This window comes from Neoarius graeffei, chromosome 3 (genome assembly GCF_027579695.1).
Source record: "Neoarius graeffei isolate fNeoGra1 chromosome 3, fNeoGra1.pri, whole genome shotgun sequence".
In the NCBI taxonomy this organism is placed as follows: Eukaryota; Metazoa; Chordata; class Actinopteri; order Siluriformes; family Ariidae; genus Neoarius; species Neoarius graeffei.
Window position 1 is genome coordinate 48,961,257 of NC_083571.1, and position 25,287 is coordinate 48,986,543.

Consider the following 25,287-nt stretch of genomic DNA (forward strand, 5'->3'; position numbering starts at 1 on the left):
GGAGCACTCCAAACATGTCAGAGACAAAGTTTTGAAGAAGTGTCACAGTCCGGTCCAGTCCATCCATGCCTTAGATTGTGGGACTTCCATGCTGGCTCCAGGCCAGATCCAGGACAAGAATTCAGTCCTGCCTTGCTGAAGGCCATTTCCTGAAGTGGCACTCCCACACCTGCTACCACTCCTCTCCCATCAGCCAGGGCTTTTCAAGAACTGTTTGGAGCTACTCCAGTTGCCAGACTGTCTCTTGTAGACTTTCCTCACCTTGCTACAGCTCATTGGTATTGTGTCTTCTTGATCCCCCCTGCCTGAATTTTTCTTTGTTTTTTGTCAAGTTTTTATGTCCAGTTTTTGTCCCTGTTTTTGCCTGCCTGTTCTTTTGAATTGTGTCTTTTGCAACCTCTGCCTGGATTCCCCTTGTCCCTGTGTTCATCAGTTTTTGTGAAGATTTTTCTGTCCTGTTTTTTGTCCCTGATCGTGTCTACCTGCTCCTCTGTGTTTTTGACCTCCTGGCCTGTTTTTTTGACTACCGATTTTTGCCTGAGCCCTACTGTACCTTTGCCTTTCTGCCATCTACTTCATTAAAGACGTTTTCTCTTTACGCTGCCTGTTTTCTGAGTCTGCTCTTGGGTCCTCACTTCACCTCAGCTCACCACTCGTGACAAGAAGTATGGATCATGGTTGCATTATAAAAAAAAATCCCAAACTTTGAATATCCCAGGGAGCACTATAAAATCCATGAAAGCAAAATGGAAAGAATATGTCACCAATACAAACCTGGTAAGAGAAGGCTGCCCCCACCAAAACTCCCAGAACAGGACAAGGAGGGCATTAATCAGGGATGCAACAAGACACCAAAGATAACACTGAAGGAGCTGCAAAGATCCACAGCAGAGATGGGAGTATTTGTCCATAGGCCCAATTTAAGCCATACACTCCACAGAGTGGGGTTTTTAAGAAGAGTGGCCATAAAAAAGTAATTGCTTGTGAAAACACATTTGGAGTTTGCCCAACAGCATGTGGCAGACTTCCCAAACACATGGAAGAAGATTCTCTGGTCAAATGAGACTAAAATTGAACTTTTTGGCCATTGTGGGAAATGCCATGTGTGGTGCAAATCCAACACCCTGAGAACACCATTCCTACAGTGAAGCATGGTGGTGGTGGCACCATGCTGTGAGGATATTTTTCATCCACAGGGACAGGAAAGCTGGCCAGGATTGAAGGAAAGATGGATGGCACTAAATACAGAGCAATAGAGATCTTGCATGTGACGTCACAGCCGATCCAGATTGCAGCAGACGCCATCTTGACGGTCAAACGCCATATTTCCGCCTTCTACTTCATTCTGGTTCTACTTCTGCTTCTACTTCTACCTTTTCTTCTGGAAAACCCTACTATATACAATTCTACTACAAAGGCTGCGGCTACAAGCTCTCCCTACCTGTGCATGTTTTTTATGTTTTTTGTGTGTATTTTTGCGTGTTGTTCGTCTGTACCGGACTTCAATGTCCACTACAACCATATGGACTTACTGGACATTGGTTTCCAGCAGAAAATGACGGTTTGTAGCGATTTCCATCGCATGCACAACATTCTGGACGAGATAGCGAGACCAGCGGGGTCTCCGTGGATTGTTATCGGGTCTGGCAGGCGAAGGAGGCGGCGTCGGGAGAGGAAGCAAAAGCGAGGCTGCAGGCAGAGCCGGCCTGTTGACTAAGCTCAGAAAACAGCCACTCAAATCTCCACTGCCAAGCCTCTACCTCTCCAACGCCAGATCCATGGTAAACAAGACGGACAATTTGGAATTACAGCTGGAATTACCTTATTCTATTCTATTCTCTAATCAGCTGGTCAGTGCTATACTAGATACTACTGATATATCTAGTATCAATACTTAAGTGACTTACCCGTCCAATGAGGATTGTTATTTTCTTGTTTACAAGATGCCACATCTGAGGGGGGCTGACAAATCCTGAATTTCTGTAAAGATAACTGTGCAGAGATTTATAAGCACGCAGTGCTTCACCACTGAACAGCGAGGGAAAGTTAATGAGGTAATTATACACGTCTGGGTATTCCACCTCTGGCAGTTCCATATCCACTGACACGGTCGTGAAAACTACGTCCGGTAAGCCATAAGGGTCACTAATCTGTAGGTCGTTTATTTTAGACATATATGTAGTTATCTGTTCATTAGAAAAATGAGCCGTGTAGTCCGTCGGTTGAAATTGATCCATTTTGTACACGAGTGAAGCAGTATTCAGTGGTGTTTTTTACCGACAAGATGGCGGCTGTGTACTTTCTGGTCACGTGACTGCAAGATCTCTATTCTGGAGGAAAACCTGTTTGAGTCGGCCAGAGGTTTGAGACTGGGACGAAGGTTCATGGTCCAGCAGGGCAATGACCGTAAACATACTGCTAAAGCTACACTGGAGTGGTTTAACGGAAAATGTTTAAATGTGTTGGAATGGCCTAATCAAAGCCCAGACCTCAATCCAATTGAGAATCTGTGGCATAACTTGAAGATTGCTGTACACCAACGCAACCCATCTCACTTGAAGGAGTTGGAGCAGTTTTGCCTTGAGGAATGGGCAAAAATCCCAGTGGCTAGATGTGCTAAGCTAATAGAGACATACCCCAAGAGACTTGCAGCTGTAATGGCAGCAAAAGTTGGCTTTGCAAAGTATGGACTTTGGGCGGTGAAAACCTAGACACACTCCAGATTTCTGTTTTTATATGTTAATTATTGTTTGTGTCACAATTTTAAAACAAACAAGTTTGCACCTTTAAAGTGGTAAGCATGTTGTGTAAATTAAATGGTGCTAACACCCCAAAAATCCATTTTAATTCCAGCTTGTTTTGTGACAAAACAGGACAAACACGAAGGGGGGTAAATACTTTTGCAAAACACTGTAAATGACTCAAATTATGTAATTCTGACATGTAAGATATCAAAGATGGAAATTTGCTATTTTATACCTTAGTGATATTGACTTCTCAAATCTGAATGGTTAGAAAGTGTTGGGTAATTTTCTGAAACAGTAGCTCTGGCAGTGGTTCTGTCTACAAGCTAAATCAGGTTTATATAAATTCCTTGAACTAAAATTTATACAGGGACTTCAGTGGCAGAAGACACCCATAGATATTTAGAAAGTTGAATGTAAATTAATCACATAGTACATTTTCTTATACAGTGGTGCTTGAAAGTTTGTGAACCCTGTAGAATTTTCTATATTTCTGCATAAATATGATCTAAAACATCATCAGATTTTCACACAAGTCCTAAAAGTATATAAAGAGAACCCAGTTAAACAAATAAGACAAAATATTATACTTGGTCATTTATTTATTGAGGGAAATGATCCAATATTACATATCTGTGAGTGGCAAAAGTATGTGAACCTTTGCTTTCAGTATCTGGTTTGACCCCCTTGTGCAGCAATAACTGCACTATAACTAAACGTTTCTGGTAACTGTTGATCAGTCCTGCACACCAGCTTGAAGGAATTTTAACCTATTGCTCCATACAGAACAGCTTCAACTCTGGGATGTTGGTGGGTTTCCTCACATGAACTGCTCGCTTCAGGTCCTTCCACAACATTTCAATTGGATTAAGGTCAGGACTTTGACTTGGCCATTCCAAAACATTCACTTTATTCTTCTTTCACCATTCTTTGGTAAAACGACTTGTGTGCTTAGGGTCGTTGTTTTGCTGCATGACCTACCTTCTCTTGAGATTCAGTTCATGGACAGATGTCCTGACATTTTCCTACCCTTTGGTGACTGACCCCTTGAAAATGGTTCCTCCAGGAACTATGACTTTTCAGTTGTCAAGAGAACAGAAGAACTAAAATACAAAAACAGAAAGATACGTCACAATGCTCTTGTGCACAAAACAAAATGCTCTTGTATTTTAGTTTTTCCGTTGTCTTGACGACTGAAATGTCATCGTTCCTGGAGGAACCATGTTCAAGGGGTCAGTCACCAAAGGGTTAAAATTCGCTGGTATAATTTAAAATTCATTGTTCCATCAATGATGGCAAGCCATCCTGGCCCAGATGCAGCAAAACAGGTACAAGCCATGATATTACCACCACCATGTTTCACAGATGAGATAAGGTTCTTATGCTGGAATGCAGTGTTTTCCTTTCTCCAAACATAATGTTTCTCATTTTAACCAAAAATTTGTATTTTGGTCTCATCTATCCACAAAACATTTTTTCCAGTAGCCTTCTGGCTTGTCCACATGATCTTTAGCAAACTGCAGATGAGCAGTGTAGATGTGTCAAATAATTCACAAGGTGCAAGGGAGAACCACCTTTATTGACTGAGTGTATGCAGCAGCATGCTACCTAATGTAAACATGCTGTATCTACCTAATCCCTAAGTAGCTGGCCGCATCCTAATACCTCACGTCCTATCATGGATGTTGCCAGGGCAACTACAAACACATATTCTACATCCCCCTTCTCAAAGAATGGCAAACAAGGGAGGTAAACAGTTTTGACAACTTAGAAATCAAAATCAACTTAGAAGCCTAAATGCTCCTATTAGTATAAGGCACTTAATAAGTAGTTAACAGTGCCGGTATAACAACCAACTGATTGACTTGACTGCATATATGTCGTAACAAATCATCATTGTGAACAAAACTCATAATCCATACAGATGACTTCATAAACTTAACCTGCATGAAGAATCTAGCAGTGACATATCATACTGTAAACCAGCACTCTCTTTTTTTGTGTGTGTATAAAGAGGGAGAGAAAAAAAATGTCTATGAGGTGCAGTCTTTGTAGAGGGTGTTGGGCCTTGATACCCTTCCTGAGCGGGTGATGATCATGCCTTCTTGGGCTTGTGCCACCTCTGGCTGGATGACTGCGGGCTGCATCCCCGGTGGTTGGTCAGCAGTGGCACTGGATGGGGGGTTTGTTGTTGTTGTAGGAGGAGTGTAACTCTCTTGGGTGAGTAACAGGTGACGTCTATTCCTGGTGTATGCGGCATCCCCAACCTGGACCTGGTAACTGTTGGGTCGTGCTGCAGTTCCTGTGACTATTGCAAGCTGGTCATATCCCCTGGTGGTCTGCATCCTGACCGTGTTCCCTGTTTGCAGCTGTGCTAAGCGTTTAGCTGATTTGTCATAGTGTGCCTTGCGTCTCTGCCTTGCATGTGTGAGGGCTTCCTGCACCTGGGTCTGCACCTTGGGTAGGTACTGTACATGGCTTTGGTCATGGGAATAAGAGCTTTTGTGCAGCGAGACAGCAAGCGCTGTGCTGGTGAGGGCAGTCCATCTCTTGGAGTGTTTTGTATGTTGAGTAGGGTCACATAGACATCTGTGCCATCACGTGCACATTTCTCAAGTAGGTGTTTGGCTGAGCGCACAGCCCTTTCAGCTAACCCATTTGATTGAGGGTAGTGCAGGCTGCTGGTGACATGGGAGAAGTCCCATGCATGGGCAAATTCCTGAAATTCCCTGCTTGTGAAGTATGCAGCATTGTCAGTCATGAGTTGCTGGGGTGCACCGTGTGTGGCGAAATGTCGTTTCAGCCTGGTGATGATGGTTGCACTGGTTGTGTTAGGGAGCTGGTCTATTTCATACCAGCCCAAATATGAGTCCACTAGCACCAGGTGCTCTTTTCCCTCCCATTCGAAGACATCAGCTGCTGTGAGGGCCCATGGCAGGTCAGGTATATCATGTAGTTGCAGAGGCTCTTTTGTCTAGTGAGGTCGAAGTGCATTGCATGGAGCACATTTGGAGAGCTCATTCTCAATGTCCTGATTGATTGTGGGCCAAAACATGGTTTCTCTGGCCCTGCGTTTTCTTGCTTCGAGGCCAGGGTGGCCTTGGTGCAGCTGTTTGACATAGTAGTGTCGCAGCGAGTGGGGAATGATAAATCTCAGACCACGGAACACCAAGCCGTTGTCTGTTGTGAGTTCATGTCTCATGCTGTAGAACTGTTTGAGATCATGAGGCAGCTGCTTAAATGAGTCAGGCCAGCCTGCAGTGATGACCTCGGCTAGACGGCGGCATGTAGGATCTGCCAGCATTTCTCGTCTCAGTTCCTCCAGTCTCCTTGAGGAGAGTACCTCCACTGTCATGATGTCATATTCCTCAGCACTGTCGGTCAAGTCTGCAGCAGGCAGATGTGCACGTGAGAGGGTGTCCGCAACGAACAGTTCTTTGCCTCTTCTGTACGTGACATGGAGGTTGTAACGCTGCAGCTTCAGCATCATTCTCTGGAGGCGAGCGGATGCAGAGTGGAGGGGTTTTCGCAGTATGGTGATGAGGGGCTGATGATCCGTCTCCACTGTCACAGGGCGGCCATATATGTAGTCATGGAATTTCTGACAGGCATACACGAGAGCCAGAAGCTCTTTTTCTATCTGTGCATAGCGTCCCTCCGTCTCCGTGAGGGCCCTGGAGGCAAACGCCACGGGTTTGTTGTCTTGTAAGCAGACAGCACCTAGACCGTGCTGAGAGGCATCAGCAGACAACACCACTGGCTGGTGTACATCGAAGTACTGGAGGGCTGGTGAGGAGGTCCTTTAGTTTGTTGAATGCTGCTGTGTGGTGCTCCTGCCAATCCCATTCCATGTCCTGAAGAAGGAGCTGACGCAGGGGTGCCGTGATCTCGCTGTAACCTGGGATGAATTTGGACAGGTAGTTGGTCATGCCAATGAATCTCTGTACTCCATGTTTGTCCTCTGGGGGAGGCATCAGACGAACTGCGGCAGTCTTGGCAGGATCCGGCTTGACCCCCTGGTCGGTGAGCAGGTGCCCCACGTATGAGACTGCAGACACTCTGAAGTGACATTTGTCCGGGTTCAGCTTGAGGTTGACAGCACGTACTCTGTCCATGACCTGACAGAGACGCGCGTCATGCTCTTCTGCTGTGCTGCCCCAGACTAGGATGTCATTGATGACAATTGCACATGGCTGCCCTTCAAAGAGTTGTTCCATGCACCTTTGGAAAACTTCACTCCCCGTCGATATCCTGTAAGGCATTTGAAGGAAAGCATATCGGCCCACTGGTGTCATAAACGTGGTTAACTTGGATGACTCGCTGCTGAGTGGCACCTCCCAGAAGCCACACTTTGCATCTAAGATGCTGAACACCTTGGCGCCTGGCATGTCAGCTATTACTTGTTCAACTGTTTTCATGGGGTGGTGAGGCCTGAGGAACGCTTTGTTGAGATAAACTGGATCAATGCACAGCCGGATGCTGCCATCCTTTTTGCAGGCAGCCACCATCGCAGACACCCATTCGGTGGGTTCATGAACTGGCTTGATGATTCCCAGTTTGGTCATTCTGTTGAGTTCCTGAATGATTTTGTCTTTCATTGCTAATGGCACCTGTCTGGGGGCACATATTGTGGGGTGCACTGAGTCATCCAGACGCATGTGGTACACTACTGGAAGTTTGCCTATGGTGTTGCTGTTGAATAAGTCCTTGCGCCCCTTGTTGAAGGGCATGTACATTTGGCCCTAGTTTCACATAGCCTAGTTTTACACTATCAGTGAGACCAAGAAGAGGTTTCATGTCACTGCCTATGACATGAAAGTGTAATGTTCCGCAAGTGAAATGCACAGTAGCCATGCCTGTTGTCCTTATTACCTGTCCTCCATAGGCCACGAGATTGACAACAGCCATGTAGTCAATGTCTGCATTGGGGTCAATGTGATCGAGAGTGGCTTGGGAAATTACATTGCACCGGGCTCCAGTGTCAATCTTCACTTTTAGTGATCTTCCATTGGTGGATGTCAATGTGGTAAATATCTCGCCCTTCTCTGCGACTGTTTCCACACTCTCACAATAGAAGAGGTCTGTTGGCTCATGTGCAGTCTGTGTGTCAAGCTCGCTTATTTTGTGCATGTATCCCCCCCTGCGTGGGGTGTGGGGTGGTCTGTTCGACTGCTGTCCACCCTGTGCGCTGAGTTTGCGCTCACCACTTGATCTGCAGCATTTGGAGAAGTGATTCCATTTTCCACAGGAGTTGCAACGTTTGTTGAAAGCTGGGCAGCTGCTACGACTTGGTGGGTGCTGCCCACCACAGTTTGAGCACGGATTGAATTGCACTGCACACACTTCTCCATCCTTTTTAATTTCCCTGCCATCCGTTTCCTTCCTTAGTTCCTTATTACCCTTTTCTGATTGTTCATGCAGCACACACATTTCAATGGCTGAATTTAGCATCAGTCTCTTTTCCTTCAGTAACTGGGTGCGGACGGCGGAGTCGCGGACGCCACACACTAATCTGTCTCTAATCAGCTCGTCGTGTAACGTGCTGAAGCCACACTTCTTGGCCAGCGACTTTAACGTGGCAACGTATGACTGGATTGACTCGTGTGGTCTCTGATTCATTGTATTAAAGGCATGTCTGTCCATTATAACATTTTTCACAGGAAGACAATTTTCTTCAAATTTCTTTACCAATGTCTCGGGGTCCTCGGGATCTTCGTCGTCTTCGAAGGTGAAAGTGTCGTACTTTTCCAGCGCATCAGGACCCGCGAGGTTGAGAAACGTGTAGGCTTTTACCTTCTTGCTAGCCGATGTTAGCCCCGTGATGCTGTAGACACGCCATTCATGCTTGAACTTTTCCCAGTTGTCTGCAATGTTTTCGTCAAAGACGAGTGGGTCGATTCGTCGAAGGCTCTGAGACATGCTGAGCAGAGGCTGACTTCTGACACCATGTAGATGTGTCAAATAATTCACAAGGTGCGAGGGAGAACCACCTTTTGTTAGGACTAGGACTGTTTTGGCCTCTAGAGGCCGCTGTTATTTCCTTTTCGTGTCATGTTTGTTTTGGCTTCTAGAGGCTGCCACTGTTCCTGTGTTTTGTGTTGTGTTAATTGCCTGTTTAGTCCTGATTATTTTCACCTGTGTCCTTAATTAGTTTGTGTATTTATACCCCTTAGTTCAGTTCTCTTGTCACGGAGTCTTTGTGCTGTTATGTTTATCTCCAGTTTCCTCTGTACCGTGTTCTTTGTTTTGCACTTTGCTTTTCTGGTTTTTTGGCTTTTGTTTTGGACCTTTGGATATTTTTATTTTTGTGATCTTCTGAGCTTTTGCATTTTTGCCTTTTCCTTTTTGGACTTTTGATATTTTATTTTTCCCTTTGTCTTCCCAGTGTTGGATTATACTCTTTGTTTTTGTTTTTTTGTTTTGCCCTGTATATAGTGTATATAGTATAAATAAACCTTTTGATACTTTTTCTACTTCCGCCTCACGCCTCTGCATTTGAGTCATCCCCCTGGTGGCCTAGTGGGGGTTTGCTGGATTATCACACCAACGAACCAGGTTCGAATCCCAGCAAAACCCTAACAGAAAGACTCCGTCATGACCGACTCAGCAGAGGCTGCTTCAACTGTCTACCCGGCCAACCTTCAGGGAATTACGGCAGCTTTGACATGCTTCGGAGCGACCATGGACGCTCATGGATGTACGCTCACCAGCCAACATGAGGCCCTTGCTCGCCACGAGGAACTGCTTCAGCAAATCGGGAAAACCCTGGCACAGCTGACATTTCTGCCTGCATCTCCTGCTCCCGCTCCTGTTCCTGTGCCTCCTGCCATGCTGCCTTCTTCACCTCGTGAACCCAGCCTTCCTGCACCACAGAGGTACGATGGCAAGCACAGTGAGTGCCGAGAGTTCCTTACCCAATGTCAACTCACCTTTGAGCTTCAGCCTACCACCTACACTACGGATCGCCGCAAGATTGCCTTTGTGATCACCTTATTAGCTGGTAAGGCGCGAGCCTGGGCTACTGCTATCTGGCAAAGACAGGGACCTGAGTGCCTTGATTTCCAGCTGTTTTCTGAAGAGATGCTTCGGGTCTTCGATCAGGCGGACATCAGTACCGACGCAGCCCGAAAGCTCATGTCCATCCGGCAAGGAGGAAGCGTCGCAGATTACACCATCTCGTTCCGAACACTCGCAGCAGTAAGTGGATGGAACGAGACTGCCCTGGTGTCAGCCTTCCACCATGGTCTGTCTGACCCCATCAAGGACGGTCTGGCCTCTATTGGATGCCCAAGTGACCTCGAAACCCTCATCTCACATGCTATTCGTCTGGACAACAGGATGAGAGAACGCCACCAAGCCTTGAGCCCCCCCAGCCTCCCTACCTCTACCTGGAAACCGTCTACCTCCTTCAGTGACTGTCCAGAACCCATGCAAGTGGGTCGTACTCGCCTCTCCGCATCTGAGAGGGAGCGCAGAAGGAGGGACAAGTGCTGCATCTACTGTGGCAAGCCGGGTCACTTCCGAGCATCATGTCCCGAACTCTTGGGAAAAGGACCGCCCCGTCCAGCCAAGGGAGGGTTGTGATGGGGCCTACCCTCTCTCCCGGACTCCCTGGCCAAGGAATCTACATCCCGGTCTCCATCTCCTGGGGTGAGTCTGTCCACTCTTGTCAAGCTTTGTTAGACTCAGGGGCGGCTGGGAACTTTATGGATATTCACTTCGCCCAAAGCATCAATATTCCGACTGCACCTCTTGAAGTCCCACTGTCTGTGTCTGCCCTCGATGGCCAAGCGTTAGGTGATGGAAGAGTCACCCAAGTTACTTCTCCAGTCTTCCTCCAGTCTCAAGGTCACAAGGAAGAAATATCCCTGCACCTGATTCCTTCACCTGAGTTCCCAGTTATTCTAGGCCTTCCTTGGCTCACTCGCCACAACCCTCGCATAGACTGGGTAACAAGCCAGGTTGTGGAATGGGGCCCTGCATGCCATGCCTCTTGTCTGCTCTCTAGCTCTCCTGTGTTTCCTGCCGAGCCCCCTGATCTCACCGAGTTATCTCAAGTTCCCACAGAGTACTGGGATCTCAAGGAGGTATTCAGCAAGAGCAGGGCCGCCGTTCTTCCTCCGCACCTGGCCTACGACTGTGCCATCGACTTGCTCCCTGGGACTACCCCTCCTCGTGGCAGACTGTTTTCCCTCTCTCAGCCAGAACGCAAGGCCATGGAGGAATACCTCAAAGACGCCCTGGTCTCTGGGTTCATTCGACCCTCCACCTCACCTGCTGGTGCCGGCTTCTTCTTTGTCGGCAAGAAGGATGGGGGTCTCCGACCATGTATTGACTACAGGGGCCTGAACAAGATCACTGTGCGCAACCGATATCCCCTTCCGCTGATGTCCACTGCTTTCGACCTGCTCCAAGGCGCCACCGTCTTCACCAAGTTGGACCTACGGAACGCATACCACCTCATCCGTATCCGACAGGGAGACGAGTGGAAGACTGCCTTTAACACCCCGTCTGGGCACTACGAATACCAGGTGATGCCCTTCGGACTCACCAATGCACCAGCTGTTTTTCAGGCCCTAATCAACGACGTCTTAAGGGACATGATTAACCTGTACGTTTTTGTCTACCTCGACGACATCCTTATCTTTTCCAAGACCGTGCAGGAGCACCGCCACCATGTCCGCCAGGTTCTCCAGAGGCTGCTACAGAACAATCTGTTCGCCAAGGCCCAGAAATGCGAATTTCATGTTCCCGAGGTCTCCTTTCTGGGATTTATTGTACGGACAGGCCAACTCCAAATGGACCCTGCCAAGACCCTGGCCGTCTGGGACTGGCCTACTCCCAAGTCTGTTAAGGAGGTTCAGCGGTTCTTAGGATTCGCTAACTTCTATCGCAAGTTCATCAGGAACTTCAGTTCTGTGGCAGCACCCATGTCAGACCTCACCAAAGGGACAGGTGGATCTTATGTCTGGTCTCCTCAGGCGGAAAAGGCGTTCAAAGACCTCAAGGACCGCTTCTGCACGGCACCCATTCTGGTCCTCCCGGACATCTCCCAACCATTCATCGTGGAGGTGGACGCCTCGGACAGTGGTGTCAGCGCGGTGCTCTCTCAACGTTCGGAAGGAAAGCTGCACCCCTGCGCTTACTTCTCCCATCGCCTGAGTCCTGCGGAGTCCCAGTACGATGTGGGGGATCGAGAACTGCTAGCGGTCAAACTGGCCCTTGAGGAGTGGAGGCACTGGCTGGAGGGAGCGCAACATCCATTCCTGGTTTGGACTGACCACAAGAACCTGGAGTACCTCCAGCAAGCCAAGAGACTGAACCCTTGACAGGCTAGGTGGACCCTGTTTTTCAGTCGGTTTGACTTCACCCTCTCGTACCGCCCCGGCTCCAAGAACACCAAACCTGACGCACTCTCCAGGCTGTTCTCTGCCACTAACAGGGAGAATGAAGTCGGACCTATTATCCCTGTGTCCCGGATTGTGGCCCCTGTCCGCTGGGGTCTTGAGGAGGCCATCCGATGAGCCCAACGCCAGGACCCCGGTCCTGGGACAGGGCCACCGGGCCTCTTGTATGTCCCACATCAAGCCCGGTCCAAGGTTCTCCAGTGGGGTCACTCTTCCCCTCTCACCGCCCACCCGGGAGCTCGGAGGACCCTGGACTTCCTGAAAAGACGCTTCTGGTGGCCTAACATGGAGAAGGAAGTAAGGTCATTTGTCCTGTCCTGTGAGGTTTGCACCAGAACCAAGAACCCACGACAGCGTCCCCAGGGTCTCCTGCATCCTCTGACTATTCCCCGGCGTCCCTGGTCCCACGTGGCAGTCGACTTCATCACGGGTCTCCCTGAGTCACAAGGTAACACGGTCATTTTGGTCATAGTTGACAGATTCTCCAAGGCCTGCTGCTTCATACCACTGTGCAAACTCCCCTCTGCTCTTGAAACAGCTAAACTTGTGTTTAATCATGTCTTCCGAGTCTTTGGTCTCCCACAGGACATCGTCTCAGACCGAGGGCCCCAGTTCTCCTCCCGAGTGTAGCACGGGTTCTGCAAGGTCATCGGAGCCACTGCTAGCCTCTCCTCTGGGTTTCACCCACAGTCCAATGGTCAGACGGAGAGGCTCAACCAGGACCTGGAAACCACCCTGCGAGGCCTGGCTATGGATAACCCAACATCGTGGAGCACCTGGCTGCCATGGGCAGAGTACGCCCACAACACCCTGCAGTCATCGGCCACCAAGCTGTCGCCATTCCAGTGCCAATTCGGGTTCCAGCCACCTCTGTTCCCGGACCAGGAGGAGGACGCGGGGGTGCCCTCGGTCAACCAATATGTAAGACGGTGTCGCAAGACCTGGAGCAAGGTTAGGAAGACCCTCATACAGACCTCCAGAACCAACCAGACTCAGGCCAACCGCCATAGAAGACCTGCACACGCTTTCCGCCCTGGGCAGCAGGTTTGGCTGTCCACTAAGGACCTTCCGCTGCGGGTGGAGAACCGCAAGCTTGCTCCTCCCTACATTGGGCCCTTCAAGGTGGTGCGCAGGGTTAACCCTGTCGCCTACCGGCTCCAGTTGCCCCGGACTCTGAGGATCAACCCCACTTTCCATGTTTCCCTGTTGCAGCCCGTACTGATGTCTACGTATGCCCCTGCCCCTAGGAACCCCCCACCCCCCCGCATCTTCCAGGGTCAGACTGTGTTCACTGTGCATCGCCTGCTTGACTCCCGCCGGGTCCGCGGCGGCTTGCAATATCTGGTGGACTGGGAGGGCTATGGTCCTGAGGAGCGCTGCTGGGTTCCTGCTCGGGATGTCCTAGATAAAGAACTGTGTCGGGACTTCCATTCAGCCCATCCGGATCGCCCTGGGAACGTCAGGAGACGCTCCTGGGGGGGGGGTCCTGTTAGGACTAAGACTGTTTTGGCCTCTAGAGGCCGCTGTTATTTCCTTTTCGTGTCATGTTTGTTTTGGCCTCTAGAGGCCGCCACTGTTCCTGTGTTTTGTGTTGTGTTAATTGCCTGTTTAGTCCTGATTATTTTCACCTGTGTCCTTAATTAGTTTGTGTATTTATACCCCTTAGTTCAGTCCTCTTGTCATGGAGTCTTTGTGCTGTTATGTTTATCTCCAGTTTCCTCTGTACCGTGTTCTTTGTTTTGCACTTTGCTTTCCTGGTTTTTTGGCTTTTGTTTTGGACCTTTGGATATTTTTATTTTTGTGATCTTCTGAGCTTTTGCATTTTTGCCTTTTCCTTTTTGGACTTTTGATATTTTATTTTTCCCTTTGTCTTCCCAGTGTTGGATTATACTCTGTTTTTGTTTTTTTGTTTTGCCCTGTATATAGTGTATATAGTATAAATAAACCTTTTGATACTTTTTCTACTTCCGCCTCACGCCTCTGCATTTGAGTCATCCCCCTGGTGGCCTAGTGGGGGTTTGCTGGATTATCACACCAACGAACCAGGTTCGAATCCCAGCAAAACCCTAACACCTTTATTGACTGAGTGTATGCAGCAGCGTGCTACCTAATGTAAACATGCTGTATCTACCTTATTCCTAAGTAGCTGGCCGCATCCTAATACGTCACGTCCTATCATGGATGTTGCCAGGGCAACTACAAACACATATTCTACAAGCAGCAATGTTCTTTTTGAAGAGCAGTGGCTTTCTTCTTGCAAACTTGCCATGCACACCATTGTTGTTCAGTGTTCTCTTGATGGTGGACTAATGAACATTAACATTAGCCAATGTGAAAGAGGCCTTCAGTTGCTTAGCAGTTACCCTGGGGTCCTTTGTGACCTCGCTGACTATTACTTGCCTTGCTCTTTGAGTGATCTCTGTTGGTTGACCACTCCTGGGGAGGGGAACAATGGTCTTGAATTTCCTCCATTTGTACACAATCTGTCTGACTGTGGATTGGTGGAGTCCAAACTCTTTAGAGATGGTTTTGTAACCTTTTCCAGCCTGATGAGCATCAACAACACTTTTTCTGAGGTCCTCAGAAATCTCCTTTGTTCATGCCATGATACACGTTCACAAACATGTGTTGTGAATATCAGACTTTGATAGATCCCTGTTCTTTAAATAAAACAGGGTGCCCACTCACACCTGATTGTCATCCCATTGATTGAAAAAACCTGACTCTAATTTCACCTTCAAATTAACTGCTAATCTTAGAGGTTCACATACTTTTGCCACTCACAGATATGTAATATTCAAGTCAAGTCAACTTTATTGTCAAATATGCTATACCTATACATGCTTGACATAGGCGGCACGGTGGTGTAGTGGTTAGCGCTGTCGCCTCACAGCAAGAAGGTCCTGGGTTCGAGCCCCGGGGCCGGCGAGGGCCTTTCTGTGTGGAGTTTGCATGTTCTCCCCGTGTCCGCGTGGGTTCCCTCCGGGTGCTCCGGTTTCCCCCACAGTCCAAAGACATGCAGGTTAGGTTAACCGGTGACTCTAAATTGACCATAGGTGTGAATGTGAGTGTGAATGGTTGTCTGTGTCTATGTGTCAGCCCTGCGATGACCTGGTGACTTGTCCAGGGTGTACCCCGCCTTTCGCCCGTAGTCAGCTGGGATAGGCTCCAGCTTGCCTGCGACCCTGTAGAAGGATAAAGCGGCTAGAGATAATGAGATGAGATGAGATGCTTGACATACAGCACAGATGAAATTACAGTCCTCTCTGACCCATGGTGCAAACAGGCAATACAATAAATAAAAAAAATAGAATAATTGAAATAAACAATACAAACAGTATAAACACTCTAGATAAGAACTAGACATAGACTAAACACTCACTCTCACACACACACACACATATTGAAGCAAATAAACATTCAAGGGCACTTGAGGTTTTGCAGGTAAACATGAGATAAGCAGAATAAACAAACTAATAGCGCTTAAGATGAGGTAGTGCGGAATAGTGCAAATGAGCGAGGTAAAGTGAAATGTGCAGTCCCTGAGTTCAGTGTGTTAATGAACGTTGAGAATATGTATATTATATATATATATATATATATATATATATATATATGAATGAATGAATGAATTTATTTATTTCGAACATGTATAAAAATGTATGTAACTATTTGTACATACAAAAGAAAGAAAATGAAAAAAGTGACAAAAAAAGAATAAATAAAATAACATAAAGAGCTAATACATTACAATACACCGCACATTGTTTGAAAAAGGAGTGGGAAGAAGTACAATACTTTTTTATATATATATATATATGTGTGTGTGTGTGCGTGTGTGTGTGTATTGGGGGGGTGGGAACTGTGAGGGTGACATGTCAGATGCTGAAGGGGGGGTAGGAGGGTGTGCAAGCAGAATCTGTGGCAGGGGGCAGAGGGGGGAGAAGGGGCAGAACAGGGAGGGAGTTGAGCCTCCTGACCGCCTGGTGAAAGAAACTGTTCTTGAGCCTGCTGGTTTTGGCCCGGAGACTCCGCAGTCTCCCCAACGGCAGCAGGCTGAAGAGGCTGTGAGATGGGTGGGTGGGGTCACCTGCAATCCTGATGGCTTTGCGGGTGAGGTGGGAGTTATATATATCCATTAGAGAAGGGAGAGAGACACCAATGATCCTCTCAGCTGCTCTCACGATGCACTGCAGAGTCTTGCAGCAGGACACGGTGCAGGCACCGTACCACATGGTGATGCAGCTGGTCAGGATGTTCTCGATGGTGCCTCTGTAGAATGTGTGCATGATGGGGGCCGGGACTCTTGCTCTCCTCAGTTTGCGGAGGAAGTACAGACGCTGTTGGGCTTTTTTGGCCAGTGATGCGGTGTTGTTGTTCCAGGACAGGTCTTCAGAGATGTGCACACCCAGAAACTTGGTGCTGCTCACCCTCTCCACTGCAGCACCGTCGATAGATAGTGGAGCATGCTGGGTGTGTGCTCTCCTGAAGTCCACAACAATCTCCTTCGTCTCCTCCACGTTCAGGTGAAGATTGTTGTCCTTGCACCACATGGCCAAGAGGCTCACCTCACTCCTGTAGATTGTCTCATCACCATTCTTGATGAGACCCACTACAGTCATATCATCCGCAAACTTAATGAAGAGATTTGAGCTGGATGTTGGTGTGCAGTCGTGGGTAAGCAGAGTGAAGAGGAGGGGGCTCAGCGCACATCCTTGGGAGGCCCCTGTGTTCAACATGATGATGCTGGAGGAGTTGCTGCCCACCCATACAGCCTGTGGTCTCCCCGTCAGGAAGTCCAGCAGCCAGTTGCACAGGGAGGTGTTGAGTCCCAGCTGGTCCCGTTTATGAATGAGCTGCTGTGGAATGATTGTGTTGAATGCTGAGCTGAAGTCTATGAACAGCATTCTGACATACGAGTCTTTTTTCTCCAGGTGGGTGAGGGCTGAGTGGAGGGCAGTGGAGATGGCATCATCGGTTGAACGGTTGGACTGATATGCAAACTGGAAAGGGTCCAGGGCGGGGGGGAGGGCAGACTTGATATGCCGCATGACTAGCCGCTCGAAGCACTTCATGAGGATGGGAGTGAGTGCGACAGGGCGGTCGTCATTGAAGCTGGAGGGAGACGGCTTCTTCGGGACCGGGATGATGGTGGTGGCTTTGAGGCATGTGGGGACAACAGCCTGGCTCAATGAGATGTTGAAGATGTCTGTAAAGACATCTGTGAGCTCCTCGGCACAGTCTCTCAGGACACAACCAGGAATGTTATCAGGACCCGGGGCTTTCCGTACATCCTGAGAGCTCTCCTCACGCTGTCTGGGGACAGCATCAACACCTGGTCACCAGGAGGTGGTGGGGTTTTCTTTGCTGTGGTACTATTGTCTGCCTCAATGTGAGCGAATAAGTCATTCAACTGATTCAGCAGAGACATGGAGTAGTCACAGGTCAGCGGCGAGGGCTTGTAATCTGTGATGGTCTGAATCCCCTGCCACATGTTCCTGGTGTCTCTGCTGTCATTGAAATAGTCAGCAATGTACTTTGAATACTGTTTCTTGGCCACCCTGATGCCTCGTGACAGGTTGGCTCTAGCTGTCCTCAGGCCCACCTCATCCCCAGCTCTGAAGGTGGTGTTCCGAGCCCTCAGGAGCCTGTGGACTTCCCCTGTCAGCCATGGTTTCTGATTGGCCCGAATGGAGATGGTTCTGGTGACTGTAACATCGTCCATGCACTTCCTCATGTAGGCAGTGACGGTCTCCGTGTACTCTTGTAGATCTGTGGAATTGTTGTAGGTGGCCACCTGTCTGAACATGCTCCAGTCAGTGGTCGAAAAACAGTCCTGGAGTGCCTCTGAGGACCCCTCTGGCCACACATGTATCTGCTTTTTAGCTGGTTTGGTGACTTTAACCAGCGGCCTGTATGCTGGCATTAGCATAACAGTGGAGTGATCTGAGGCCCCAAGGTGTGGGAGGGATAGGGCTTTGTAGGCGTCTTTGTGGATGGTGTAAACATTGTCCTGAGTATTGTTTCCACGTGTGGGAAAGTTGATATGTCCATAGAGTTTTGGAAACATGCTCTTGGGGTTTGCATGATTGAAATCCCCAGCCAGGATGAGGAAAGCATCTGGGTGGGCTGTCTGCTGCTCACTGATGTGCTGATAGAGTTCATTCAGTGCTTCACTCCTGTTGTTATTGGAGCTGGGAGGGATGTATATTGCTACCAGCAATATGGCTGTAAATCCCCTCGGCAGGTAGAATGGCTGGCACTTAATTATCATAAACTCCACCAGTGGTGAGCAGTGTTTGCAGACCACGACAGCATCGTGGCACCAGGCATCACTGATGTAAACACAGAGTCCTCCGCCGCGAGTCTCCCCCCCCCCCTCGGCTAGCACTCTGTCTGACCGGTAGCATGTTAGCCAGGCTACCTGAATGGCACAGTCCGGGACGCTGTCGTTAAGCCATGTTTCCACAAACACAAGGACACAACACTCACTCACAGACTTGGAAGATGAGCGGAGCAGGCAGACATAATCCAGCTTGTTGTCCAGCGAGCATACGTTGGCCAGAGTGATGGTAGGGCTAGCCGGCCGGTGAGGGCTAGCCGCTAGCCTAGCCCGAATACCTCCGCGCTTGCCCCTTTTCTGCTTCTGCATGTTCCACCTGTGGCGCTTCCACTGTGGGCTGGATGCAGGAGTGGTGGTCGGTGATTGAGCAGACCTCCGGAGCAAACCGTAGCCGCATAGCACTTCCGCGTCCGCTGGATTTATATCCGTGAATATAGTTCTGCGGATGTCGAGCAGAAATTCACGGGAGTATGTGCGCCTTGAGACTGATGGACGTGACAAAGACGAACAGATACACACTGTTTTAAAACACAAAAAACACAAAAACACTGTTCTGTCAGGACAGAGAGGAGCCGCTGCGTGTGTACGCGCCACCATCTTGAAAAAATATATATAAAAATGTATATAATATGTAATATTGGATCATTTTCTTCAATAAATAAATGACTAAGTATAATTTTTTTCTCATTTGTTTAACTGGGTTCTCTTTATCTACTTTTAGGATTTGTGTGAAAATCTGATAATGTTTTAGGTCATATTATGCAGATATATAGAAAATTCTAAAGGGTTCACAAACTTTCAAGCACCACTGTATTCTGTATCCATTATACCATATGTCAACTGAAATATTTCAAGCATTTTTTTAAATTATTTTGATGATTATGGATGACAGCTCATGGAAATCAGAAATTCAGTTTCTCAAATTATTAGAATATTTCCTAAGATCAATCTCAAAATGATTTACAATACAGAAATGTCCAACTTCTGAAAAGTGTGTTCATTTATACAGTCAATACTGGGTTGGGGCTTCTTTACCAATGCGGTGTGGCATGGAGGCGATCAGCCTGTGGCACTGCTAGGTGTTACTGAAGCCCAAGTTGCTTTGATAGCGGCCTTCAGCTCATCTGTATTTTTGGGTCGGGTGTTTCTTGACAGTCCTCTCAAGGCTGCACTCATCCCTATTGCTTGTGCACTTTTTCCAGCCAGCCTTTTTAGCAATGACCTTCTAAGAAGAAACCTTTATTTGTCACATGCACACTTCAAGCACAGTGAAATTCATCCTCTGCATTTAACCCACCTGAAGCAGTGAACACACACGCGTACACAGCCAGAGCAGTGGGCAGCCACACCAGAGCACCCGGGGAGCAGTCAGGGGTCAGGTGCCTTGCTCAAGGGCACCTCAGCCCAAGGCCGCCCCACGTCAACCTAACTGCATGTCTTTGGATTGTGGGGGAAACTGGAGCACCCAGAGGAAACCCATGCAGACATGAGGAGAACATGCAAACTCCACACAGAAAGGACGCTGGGTTTGAACCCAGAACCTTCTTGCTGTGAGGTGACCATGCTAACCACTACACCACCATGCCGCCCATGGTGGATTGGTGGAGTATTTCATATAAATCTGTGTTTTTCCTTTCTTGTGGAGGGTGTTGATGATTGTCTTCTGGACAACTGTCAAGTCAGCAGTCTTCCCCATGATTGTGGTTACATGTACTGAACTAGACCAAGAGATACACAGTATTTATACTGTTTAACTCAAACTCCAAATAAAATACTCAAATATTTTGAGATTTTTTTAGCTGTAGGCCACAATTTTTTTTCTTGTGTTGACTGCTCCCATTAGGGGTCACCACAACAGGTCATCATGCTCCATATATTTGATTTGGCATAGGTTTTTACACCAGATGCCCTTCCTGACACAACCCTCTCCAATCTGTTCGGGTTTGGGAGGAGCACTAAGTATGCATTGGGTTGTACAACCCCAGTGGCTGGGTATTTTTGCCAAATCCACGTCTTTGAACAGTGTTTGAAACCCATGCAGGCACAGGGAGAACATGCAGACTCCACACACATGTTCACAGGCTGTGAATTGACAGTGTTAAATACTGCACCACTATTGGCCCTTTTCCACTACCCTTTTTCAGCTCACTTCAGCCCGACACGGCTCGCGTTTCGACTATCTCAAAACAGCACGACTCAGCTTGCTTCAGCCCTGCTTAGCACCCAAAACTCGCACGGTTTTGGAGTGGGGCTGAAGCGAGCCAAACCTAGCTGAGTGATGCTGGAGGCGTGAGCAGACACTCCCCTGTGCACTGATTGGTGAGGAGGAGTGTCCTCACACGCCCACACACGCCCCGCGAGCACGCTGGGATCTGTAAACACCGTAAACCCGGAAGAAGAAGAATTACGAATTACGAGAATTTCTGGAGCCTTATGCGCCTCGCCTCATCTATACGCTCTTGCCAGTATCTGTTGCCGTTGTCGGTGACAACAAGCCACAGCACCAAGACCAGCAACACTAACGACTCCATGTCCTCCATGTTTATTGTTTACTATCCGGGTCGTGAGACTACCGCTTAAAAGATCACTGATGTCACTGTTTGCGCCGCTTAACGACATCACGTGACGTCCACCCACTTTCGCTAACTCCACCCAATGTGTCCACCCACTTCCAGCCAGCACGGTTCAGCACGGTGGTAGTCGAAATGCAACTCCAACAGCCCCGCTCAGCTCGACTCAGCCCAACTCAGCACGGCACGGCTCAGCCCGACTCAGCCGCGTTTGTAGTGGAAAAGCGGCATATGTCACCCGCTGTAGGCCATAATTATCAAAATTAAAATAGAAAAATGCTTGAATCATTTTAGTATGTATGCAATGAATCTAGAATATATTATTCACTTTCTTCAGTAACTGATGGAAAACATTGAACTTTTTTATGACATTCTCATTGTTTGAGATGCAGTAGTCTTATTTTTCTTTCTGCAGATGTGTTGTTATTGCTAGCATCCCTGATGGTGGCACTAAAAATTACACCTGCAATATGAGGGGTCGTTACGTGAATGTCATCATTCCCAAGATTGCCCAGTTTCTCTCACTCTGTGAAGTTGAAGTGTATGGGTTTCCAGGTCACACTTTTATATTTAATTCACAATTTAATATAAATTTTAAGTCAAAATAAGTTTCACAACAGTTGCTAAATATCAGCATTGCTGACTTTTTTTGTAGTGCCTGCGATTAAGATGGCACTTCTGAGATTAAAATTTAACAGCAGTGAGGATCTCACCAACTCTGACATGAGGGATAAAGTTCTTCACAAGGTGGGGGTTTGTGAGAATGCACACTCAAAATGTACACATTGACCGTTACTGATTGTAGTCTCTGTGTGAGCTACACAGCTTGTTGCCCATCCTCTATCTGTAGAAAGGGGCTCACTTTTCACTGGTTAACATTTAACTTTTAACTATTTCTCAATGCTGCAGTTGCCCAACCCATTGCTACTCCTGCACTTGTTCCACACATACCAGTGACATGCAAACAATCCACCACATTAGTGTCATAGCTGTGTTGATAATGGTTCACCACCCAAATAATATACGAACCCCATTTCAAGAAAAGTTGGGATATTTTCCAAAATCCAATAAAAACAAAAAATTGTGATTTATTAATTCACGTGTGCCTTTATTTAACTGACAATATTACAAAGAAAATATTTTCAGTAGTTTTACTGAACAACTTAATTGTATTTTGTAAATATCAACAAAGTTAGAATTTGATGCCCACAACACACACACACACACACACACACACACACACACACACACACAAAGTTGGGATAGAGGCAAAATAAGACTGAAAAGTTTGTAGGATATTCAAGTGACACCATTTTCAAAGATTCCACAATAAGCAGGTTAACTGGCCACATGATTGAGTATAAAAGGAGCATGCACCAAAGGTTCAGTCTTTGCAAGCAAGGATGTGTTGTGGATCACTCCTTTGTCCCAAAATTCTTGAGAGAATTCTTAATCAATTCAAAAAGAACATTTCTCGATGCAAAACATTTAGGTGTTTTACAGTGTCTTGCAAAACTATTAATTCCCCTTCATGTTTGTCCTGTTTTGTCACATTACAAGCTGGAATTAAAATATATTTTTGAGGGGTTAGCACCATTTGATTTACACAATAGGCCTACAACTTTAAAGGTGAAAATTGTTGTTTTATTATGACACAAACAGTAATTAAGATTTTAAAAAAAGAAATCTGGAGTGTGCATAGGTATTCACACACACACACACACACACACAGAAAAAAAAAAGAAGTCAATACATTTTAGAGTCACCTTTTGCTGCAATTACAGCTGCAAGTCTCTTGGGGTATGTCTCTATTAGCTTAGCACATCCAGCCACTGGGATTTTTGCCCATTCCTCAAGGCAAAACTGCTCCAACTCCTTCAAGTTAGATGGGTTGTATTGGTGTACATCAATCTTCAAGTTATGCCACAGATTCTCAATTGGATTGAGGTCTGGGCTTTGATTAGGCCATTCCAAGACATTTAAATGTTTCCCTTTAAACCACTCCAGTGTAGCTTTAGCAGTATGTTTAAGGTCATTGCCCTGCTGGAATGTGAACCTTCGTCCCAGTCTCAAACCTCTGGCCGACTCAAACAGGTTTTCCTCCAGAATTGCCCTATATTTAGTGCCATCCATCTTTCCTTCAATCCTGGCCAGCTTTCCTGTCCCTGCAGATGAAAAATATCCTTACAGCATGATGCTGCGATCACCATGCTTCACTGTAGGAATGGTGTTCTCAGGGTGATGGGAAGTGTTTGGTTTGCGCCACATATGGCATTTCCCATAAACAAAAAGTTCAATTTTAGTCTCATTTGACCAGAGAATCTTCTTCCATGTGTTTGAGAAGTCTGCCACATGCTGTTGGGCAAACTCCAAACGTGTTTTCTTTTTTTTTTTCTTTTAGCAATGGCTCTTTACTGGCCACTCTTCAGTGGCGGCTGGTAGTCTTTCAAACAGGGGAGGCTGGTCGGTTACTATATTTCCAGATTTTAAAAGAAAAAAGAAAAAACACATCAATTTTGCCCATACTCTTGCCTCTGAGCTGGCTGATTGTTGGCAGGGTCACAAACTGTGAAATAACAGGTTCTTTTGCCCCATTAGCCTACTGTCCAATATACATGATGGTGGTGTTGGGGGGGGTATATTTTAACATTTTATATTTTAAAATTGTGGCATGTTGTTTAAAAATTGATCATTATTGAAAGCAGCTCTTTGTCAGGAACCTCAGCAGTAACAGCAGAGTGTTCTGGAATAGGCACAAGCACTGACCTTGGGGAGCCAAACATAGAGCTGGGTGCCACACATTTCATTCAATGACACTTTCCCTATATTTTACTTATTTTGACTGAGAAATGTTTTATTGACAATTTTGATAACCCTTTACTTTTAATCCAGGTCTGTAGTGTGAAATGTTCTCGGCTGTGTTTTTGTTTAAAAATGTTTTCCAAATTGTAGCTGTGTTTAATTCATATCCAGAAAAAATATATATTCCAATATAATATACTCAGCATAAACATTTTAAATAGATTCTATATTTTTGGTCGATCCATGACATATTACTAAAGTAGCCTATTTACTGTTGTTGATGTGGGTCACTTGCTGTTAACCAATTCACTTTCTCATACCAGGAGAGCTGAAAGGAACGAGTATTATTCCCTACCTTTTTCACCAAGTCAATTTGAGGCATTGGTCTACCCTGCTCTTTAATTTTAATTTTTTCCTCAAAAGGAAGACTGGCAAATGGCTTCGCCAAAATTACTGTAAATCAGCAATGCTTGGCATCCGTGCGCAGCTTTCTTGCTAGCTGACTAGCCCCCTCAAGTTCAAGTTCAGTCACTCAAATAAACGAAATTTCTGGAACTAAGATAGCAAACTTGACAACACTATATTTACACTTTATTTATAATGAAAATATATACAAACTAAAAAAGCTGGTAGAAACCGTATGTAATGAATGAAATCGAAATGTAAGCTGATCTCTTACAATACACCACAGCACTTGCGAATCCGCATGGGACTGAACTGAAATTCACTGCTGCCTGTCTATATTTGAAACGAGCTGTCAATCAAAGAAAATATCCGGCCGCTTTCACCAATCACCAGTCTCCTCGCGGAAAGCTTTGCCATGTCCCTCCCACTGTGAGGCTCGGAGTCCGTGGGCGGGTATTTTCGCAGTATTTGTCCAATAACCGTCTTGCATTTTGAGATTGAAAAGCGCATAGCTCCCAAATGCCGTTGAAGTCCACTGAGGCTGGGAGTCCGTGAGACTCCGTGGGCGGACGTTTTCGCAGTATTTGTCCAATAACCGTCTTGCATTTTGAGATTGAAAAGTGCATCGCTCCCAAATGCCATTGAAGTGCACTGAGGCTGGGCTGCATCGCGCTGTTACGAGGGGGAAAAACTCACGCACACATTAGGCGAACTGGGGAAAGTTATAACGGAATGATTTCGCACTGTAGTTGGGTTGAGCACATATTTCTATGATTCTGGATCTGAAATAGCAATGTTATAAGGTCGGCTATAACATAAGCCTAGCACAATTCATCCTACACGATGTTCGTCATTTTTAGAGGAGGCTGAGCCTCCCTCGTTGTCTTAGAGCAATCGCCTGTGCCACTCTTCCATAAAGCCCCAGTCTGTGGAATGTATGGCTTAAAGGTCATAGGCAACGGTCAGAGGTGAAACGTAGAATATCAACTTTATTGTCTAGAAGAACGACCCAAAAA

At 46.9% G+C, this 25,287-nt stretch overlaps 1 protein-coding gene across 1 annotated transcript in view; it reads left to right on the top strand.

Annotated features, from left to right (window-relative positions):
* Positions 1-25,287, top strand: part of LOC132882564 (fucolectin-like) — a 56,810-nt gene that overhangs the window by 26,623 nt on the left and 4,900 nt on the right. The window contains exons 3-4 of the mRNA XM_060915657.1: positions 21,480-21,619; positions 21,720-21,811. Of these exons, the coding sequence (XP_060771640.1) occupies positions 21,480-21,619; positions 21,720-21,811 (232 nt within the window). The remainder of the gene's footprint in view (positions 1-21,479; positions 21,620-21,719; positions 21,812-25,287) is intronic.